The sequence below is a fragment of the Austrofundulus limnaeus genome, unplaced genomic scaffold (assembly GCF_001266775.1).
Source record: "Austrofundulus limnaeus strain Quisiro unplaced genomic scaffold, Austrofundulus_limnaeus-1.0 Scaffold288, whole genome shotgun sequence".
NCBI lineage: Eukaryota > Metazoa > Chordata > Actinopteri > Cyprinodontiformes > Rivulidae > Austrofundulus > Austrofundulus limnaeus.
The window spans coordinates 213950-222190 of record NW_013952690.1 but is presented as its reverse complement, the minus strand read 5'-3'; the positions used below and the strand labels follow the sequence as shown (position 1 = coordinate 222190).

Genomic DNA, 8241 nt, shown 5'->3' with positions numbered 1-8241 from the left:
GTCTTAGATATTTAAAATAATAAAATTAATATTTCAAGTGTGTGTGTACTTGAAAATGAATTAAAATGCATAAATGTCTTATAATATACACGTGTGTGTGTGTGTGTGTGTACTTACATCAATTTGGCAAAATGTACATATTTTAGACAAAATATTTTTCAAAGATAGGTTCTGAACTTTTCACAATTGTGTAAATATTTTTTGTGGAAAAAATACAAACAACTCCCTGCTCATTAAGTATGGCATTATAACCTTTTGTACTTAGTTATGCCTGGTGGATTTTTCATATTTCAGTGGGATGATATGTAAACTACTACGAAGCAGTGAAAAGGCTCATGTACTCATGCTATATTTGCAAATATGAACTTCTTGTAATTTATCATCATAAAATGATTCCCAGAAGCTGTTAAAAAGGCAGATCCCATCATGTTGAAAGTATTTATGTGGCACCTATGAGCCTAATTTAAAATTAATTATTAATACATCAGTTTTTTTAAAACAAAAGTTACCAAGACTTTGAGATAGTTTTGAAAAAAAAAGGCTATTTTATCTTTTATTTACACTTACACAGGCCCAAAACATCTGTGGTCAATGCTGCAGTCTCATAATCTTGACGTTGTGAGATTGAGCCTGGTTTATGGAAGTGCATCTGGTATAAAACATGTTCTAAATCATCTGTCCAAGTTTGCTCTCCGTGACCCTGGAAGAAGGGAGCATTCGAAAGAAAAGCAACAACATCTTACAAAGATCTGTAAAGACACATCCACAAAATCCTTTTTGTAGCAGGCATCCGTTTTGTTCCCCAAAACTCTCAGCAGTTCAGGGGTCACCTCTGAGAGAGGATGAGCTGGCGGAAGGATTAGTTTGTCGACTAAAATGATCATCTTTAAGGATCTTACCTCCAGCTATCCACAGGCAAGTTATTGGGAAAAGAGAGTCCAAAGGGAGAATTAAAAGAAAGAAAGAAAATGGAGAAAGTATGCCTAAAGGAGACAAAATCTTTATTTCAGTGTTAGATAATTATATTTAGAGGATCAGATGGAAACAAAAGACCAAGATCTTGTCTATGCGAGCTTTCTTATTTAACACACAAAATAAATCAGTGCACTTAAACACCGAAAATGTTTGTCTTTGTTGACTGAAATTATTTATTTTTAAAAAAGTTTGTCACAGGAAAAAAAAATAGTTGGCATTTTGACTACCACATCTAAATAAAGCTTACAGTTGTGCTGTAATTTCCAACAAGGTATCCATAAACATAAGGGTAATGCAAAATCCACTTTTTTGAGCTTTATGTCATTCCCTCAACAAATTGTGTTGCTTTGATTCATTCATGCGTTTTTGAGAAATCTTCCAATTATCTACGGTTAGCATGTGGAGCTGCCTAAACACCTGCTGGTACAAAGCACCGCCTATTTGCACAAAGCTCCTCCCAAAGCTCAGACTGCAGCCAAGCTCCCACCCGACAGAGCACCCCTCCCCCAAAACACTGTTGTCTTAATGTGCTGAAGTGGGAGTCTCAGAAACGGTAGGAGGTTCTTAAAGAGACAGAGGCCAATTTTATCATGTTCAGGCTATAATGCCTGGAAAATGCATAATACCCTCCTATAATTTTTTTTAATTATTATTTCTCAACATTCAGATGATTTGAAAATATAAATAATAAAAAAGTGCCAGGGTTAAACTTTTATTCAAACTTAACTTAGAAATTAAACAATAAATTGAAAAAAAAGTTTGTCAAAATGTATGATGCATTATATTTTGTCCAACTTAAAAAAAAAAGGACTCAAGTTTCAGGTTGAAAATGGTTCTTCTTCAGCTTCATTTTTTTCTTCCTCACTGTCTTCGTCAAGAAAAACGAGCTTGTTTTTACACAATAGCAGTTTTTACTGATGCCTGTGAGGTATCTGCTTAGCTCCCACATTGAAGAAAATATAATGAGATCAGTATCAGTGCTGTCAAATAAAAAAGTGTGGGGGGGCAGTTTGATGCAAACTGACTTATTTAACAGGCTGGAATCAATCATGCATCACAGTAAATGGCTTACAGTTGTAAAGATAACTAGTCTGGAAATGCTGCAATATGTAACATGTTCCTTTTAGTACATAACAAATCTCTCTGTCAGTGTCTGTCAGGATCAAATGCCAGTCATAAAAGCAGAGACTTCTGTCATATTTTGGAACTTTCTAAATTTGGAGCAGTTCTCGTACATTTTTCATTTGTTTAACAGACTCCGCAGAAGTCACTGAAAATGAGTGCTCATGCCTTTTTTGTTTTATCCAGATAATCCATTCTTATTATGACTGTTCATATAAACAGCTCTAATACATGTGTGGAATATTGTTTCTAAATCTTATTTTTTCCTGTTAGATTTAATTTATTGTTGTCTAAAAAGCAGCCACTTTGCTTCAAAACGTACCAAGAGTTCAGTTCTCCCCTTAAAAAAGCTCATTTAAAAATAATGAAATTATAAAATCATTTTTCCCCTCAGTTTTTTTTTTTTTTTTTGTAGTCGGATCTAAAAGAGACTTCCTAATTGCCATTTCTTTTATTTTACCAGACTCATCACACGCTGACTTTTTGACACTGAGATCAGCTTTGAATTATGAATTCAGCTGAAACTGAGCAAAGGATGAAAAGTCTTTTCAAAAACAAACTAGGACTTATTGTCACAGTCAAAACATTTAAATAAGATCTTTGATATTGTTCTGGGTATTTTTTTTAAATGATGAATAAATTTAGGTCTTTTGAATTTCCTTTTATTTTCTTATCTTATATTTTGACTGCTGTTATCAACCTCTGTCAAAATCCATCTTTTTGTTACGAGAAAAAAACTGTACTTTTGTTCTTTATAATATGTTTAAAGCTTGTATATTCAGGCATATCCACTCTCCAAGAATGTAAAAATGTTGTATATTGCTTATGTACACCAAATAGTATTTTATGGTAGAAAAACAAAACAAAAACAAAAAAAAAAACCCTAACAAAATAACACACAAAGGCAGGATATTTTTAAAGTAAAATAAGTGTAACTAATGTAAAGGTGAAATCTTTTTTTTTTGCATGTTTTTGCTTTTTATTAAATTTTTGGCCAATTTGTTGCACCTTTGTTGTACAGCGTGAAAAGTAGGACGTACAGACTGAAGGCCACCAGGTGATGATGTTGGTGTCCGGACTTCCTGCTCCTGTTTTCACCCGTCTTTGCTCTGTTTTCTCTCCAGTGAAGAAAATGACTGAACTCAAATCTCGAGGTGTGAAGATGCTGCCGAGCAAAGACAACCACCATAAGCTATCAGTGTGTAAGTTGCAAACATTATGTATTTCTTTTAACTAAACCCACAAACTGTTGGATGCAATCAGAGTAATGACCATGGAGTTATTATTATCAGCTTGATTCACACTTTGATTGGTCTCCAGGGTAAAAGTGTAATGTTTAATCTGTGGAGCGTGGTAGGGAGGGATGATTTTTCTAAGTTTGCACCTTAAAATGGAAAATAAAATTAAAAAAAACAGTCTTGTCATGGCATCAGATGTCCACTTATTGCCCGTACAGCTTGACTCTAAATTTAGGTCTGCATTAACCTATAAGTAACTATGGCAACTGCATTTAAGCCTCAAAATGAAGCAATAAGAAAGCTGTCCTGATGCATCTCAGTAATCCAGGTAAAAAATCAAAAAGAAAAAAAATGTATAGGTCTTCTGGACGGGTTCTTCTCTAATGAAACGTTTCGTCTCTCCTCCAAGAGACTTCTTCAGTCTGAGAGTTTCAGGCAAAATTCAGGCTTTTAAGCCCTGCCTCCATGTGACTGATACTCACATCACATGGCTATCATTGACACCTAATTAACACTTATTGTTAACAGGGGGTGGAGTGAAACTGGCAATAGCAGCGCTGTAGGAGGGGGACAACTGAAAACGGAGGCTTCCACCTCTGTTTAATGATGGACGGTCTTTCTTCACAAAAATGGCTTCTTTTACTCCTCTCTCAAACCAACGTTCCTCCCTATCAAGAATGAGAACATCCTCATCTCTGAAAGAGTGACCGCTGGCCTGTAAATGAGTGAAAACTGCAGAGTTCTGGCCATTAGATGTAGCTCGTCTGTGTTGGGACATTCTATTGAACAGTGGCTGCTTTGTTTCCCCGATGTATAACTGGTCGCAGTCCTCCTGGCACTTAACAGCATATACAACATTGCTCTGTTTGTGCCGGGGCACCGGATCTTTGGGGTGAACCAGCCTTTGCCGTAATGTGTTTTGGGGTTTGAAAGCTACTGGGACATCATGTTTAGAAAATAAATGTCTCAGTTTCTCCGAAACACCCGCAACATACGGAATAACCACTGGTTTGGGTCTGGGTTTGGGGTCTTCATTTTCACCTGAAGGTTGCATGGAGTCCTGTCTGTGTTTCCTGTCTGCTTTCAGGAAAGCCCAGTCAGGATAAGAAAGCTATCATTCGGACTGACTGATTGATTTTTTTGTATTTATAAACCCAAAGCAAAAATAAACAAACTCTCTGAATGAACTCTCAAGTTCCACTTGTCAATTACAATTATTTAAATGATTCAACAATACATGTAATTTCTAAATATAGATGTATAACATTCATGTCACCTAACACGGCTCATTCATAGTGCATCACTCAAAATCCAGCAATCTTTCTTCTTAAGTGGAACTGAAGGATGACATGATCACCTGTTTTGCTTTGGCAAAATCAAACCCCAGTTTTCTCAGAAAAACAAAACAAAGAACAAAAATAAAATCTGTCTTGATTGTTTCACGAAGGCATAACAGTAAATGTCATTGTGCCATGACAAGTGTGGTACAAAAATGTGGGACGGGTCCAAGGTACCAGATGATAATTACATCAGTCACAGGTGATCAGCGCTCCCATCAAAGTGGACGCACGTTTTGTTTAACTGCATCTTGCTAAGAGCCGTGACAGAGACGGTGCAGAGGAAAATACTATTTAAATGTGTTGCACCAAACAAAGCCTGCCTGGATGATTCAGTTCAGCTGTGTGGGGGAAAAAATGATTGCAAATGTCTGCAGTGAGATGTGCACTGTAAAAAAATAAAGGTACAAGAATAGACCTAAAAAGGGTCATTAGATAACCTTCAGGTGTCATTTTTTTTGTACTTTAGGTTCCGAAAACTGGACCTTTTTATGTAACAAAATAAACCAAAAAAAGTGTAAAAGCAACAAATCAGTGTACTATTTAAGGTTTATTTCTAAGGTTATGCCACATAATAATAATAATAATAATAATAATACATTTATTTGTATAGCACCTTTCAAAACCCAGTTACAAAGTGCTTTACATCATTTAGTAAAACCAAAACTCATAAGGAACATAGCACAAATAAAAATAAAACATGCAAAAATCAACAATTAAAAGCCATCTCATAATAAAATGTTTTTAAAAGAGATTTAAAAGTCATCATAATTTTTTTTAAAAGTCAAATAATCAGTGCAATCTTCAGCTTCCCTTGCTAGCCCTTACCTGCTGAGAAGCTCTCAGTATTTCACATTTATATGCGGTCGTTTTTATTTTTAGAATGTAAGTATGAAAACTATAGAGGGGTTGTGACACTCTGACTGTAAATTAAAACAACGTGACCAGCGATAATAAATAGAAGTTAAAAGCCTTGTCATCTGTTAGTGAATGTTTGATGCTGCTGTAAACCAACATGTTTGACCTGATATATGTTTCCACCAGAGCATAAATAGACTTTTTGATGGTTTCTCAGAGATCCAATAAATTCAATCTGTGACGTGTTGTCACTGCAGAATCAGGCATACTCATCTCCATCTGTTCATTATTATTAATAAAACAAGTTACTATTTACTGACATGGAGTTAGCCTTAAACTCTCCATTCTTTGCAGTTCTGCACTGAAGTAATGAAATGTCATTTGTTCATATTTATTTGTTAAATGTTTGACCTCTTGTTTAATTGTGCTATTTCTTGTTCAGTTTCTTGTTTTTTACTGCTTCCTGATAAAAAGTGTTAATCATTAAGTGTCAAAATGAGTTAAAAACAGAACAAATACACTTCTAATAACACACTGACAGCAGCAATCAGTTGCTTTTATCACAATACTTTGTTTTGTTTTTTCCTCTTTTCTGATCTTGGTTCCATGTTTTCTGTCTGCCAGATAAATCTGATTCTTCTCGACTGTAAAAAAAAAAAAAATCCAGAGTTTTTATTTTATTCAAATAGATTTCTCCCCATCAAAAGCAATATTTATCAAATATTTAGTCCCGCAATGTAAAATTCCACCTAATTACTAGACTAGAAGGCAGATTTGGCAAGCGGGGGGGAAAAAAGGGAAGTGCGTAACTCATAATTAGCGCTCTGGAAGCATCTAGTTCTGTGGATGAGGTCCTAAAGCTGCAGTGATCTTGGAACAAAGGGCACAGGCAGCTCATTTCAATAATGATCGAAGCCGTCTAAGAACAGAGCAAATTAGAGCGTCGCTGCCAACAGGCTGACATGCTGRTAATCAGGAGTATTTAATCCTCCACCAACACACTCACAGCCAGTGTCTTGTTAAAGAAAAAGGTTGTGTTATGATGAACATGATCACCTGTTCAGGTATTTGAGATGTAAAATGGTTAAGATGGTTAAAACACTCAACTTTAAAATAAAATGTCTAATTTTTTATCTTAATTAAAAAATAATAACCCAACTAGCTTTAAAATGTGCACCTTTAGCGTTAGGAAATAGGAAACAAGTCTACTGCATTCCTTTAATGCACCCATTTCTAAATATTGTGGTCTGACAAATCCAAGAAATATTTGTGCAACAGAACCAAACAACTTACCTGTTTTAAAACCTCTCAGGCACAAATTTAATGCTGTGCTTTGATGATAAGTCAGGCGCCACAAATTAAACCCAAACTGTCTTAAGGACAGACAAGAGTCTTTGTAAATCTGCTCTTAGATCTGTCAATACCTTGTGTGCTGTTTAGAATGAATACAGATTTTACTTCTTTTTTTACAATCATCTATAAGTTTAAAAAAGAGGGAAAAACAAAACTAAACATGTTTTTTATGCATATAAAGCCATGATAAAACTGTGTTCCTATATTGAGATTATTGTTTTTCTCCTCCCAATTTGTTCAAAGCTTTAATAAATATTAAAAAACGTTTACATTATGATGAATGACTCTTGCTTTGACCTTCTGACAGTTTTCCCTCACGCTGGGATGAAGGTCGGCGCGCAGGTGTCTCTTCGATCAGACCTCGCTGACCTTTGACCCCTCTCAGTCAGTCAGGACTCACCTCGTCAGTCGGGTTTATCTGACCCCTGCTGACACGTCCCCTCCTCTGTTTGGCACAGAGTGCAGTGGTTTAGCATAGCATCGTGTTAGCATTTGAGCTCTTGCAGTTTATTTAGACCTGTGTTTCCAAACCCTGGACCTCAAAGCACACAGCCCTGCATGTTTTAGAAGATTCCCTGCTTTAATGCACCTGATTCAGATGACTGCAGTTCAACAAAAGCCTGTTAATCAGTTATCAACTGAAATCAGCTGTGTTGAAGCAGGGAAACATCATGCAACATGCAGGGCAGTGTGCTCTGAGAACCAGGGTTGAAAAACACTGATTTAGATAATAAATCTAAAGAGTTTTGTACACATGTGGCTGCTGCCGTAATTAATACAGTAATGTATGTAATGTATCCTAATGTATATGCTGAGGCAGCATTTGAATGAAAGTATTATTATAACCCTTTTGTTTGGACAATTGCTTTTAAAATGGCTTAATTAAAATATACATCCATTAGCTAAAAGTTAAATGTAAGCACTACTCAAAATAATAGTTTTTTTAAATTAATTTACCCCCCCCCCCCCACCCCCCCCACTCCTTTTGGTTGCTATTATTTAAAACACATGACCATTTTTAGTATTTTTCTAATAAATAGTTATGTAAGTGACTGTTCCCCAAATAAAACAGTCATTAAATCAAATATGAACGAATTAAAATAAAAATGTTTAACAATTTGTATTTTTTTTTCCTTTTTCTGTCTTTAGTGTCTCAGATGGGTGTAGCACAGGGACACAACATGTGTCCAGATCCTGGGATTCCAGATCGAGGAAAAAGAAAAGGCTCAGATTTCAGGTAACGCACTGGGGAAATTAACAAGAATAATTTATTAATATTGTCTTTTTAATCTTTTGAAATTCACAAACAAAAAACAAAAAAGCAAAATGTTTGTATGGAATTTCAAAAAGGATATATA

At 35.4% G+C, this 8241-nt stretch overlaps 1 protein-coding gene across 2 annotated transcripts in view; it reads left to right on the top strand.

Annotated features, from left to right (window-relative positions):
• The window catches only part of csmd2 (CUB and Sushi multiple domains 2), a gene marked incomplete at its 5' end in the record, with an annotated part of 325712 nt that overhangs the window by 145902 nt on the left and 171569 nt on the right, over nucleotides 1-8241 (top strand). For both annotated transcript variants that reach the window (XM_014021334.1, XM_014021333.1), the window contains 2 exon segments: nucleotides 3222-3299; nucleotides 8033-8120. In XM_014021334.1, the coding sequence (XP_013876788.1) occupies nucleotides 3222-3299; nucleotides 8033-8120 (166 nt within the window).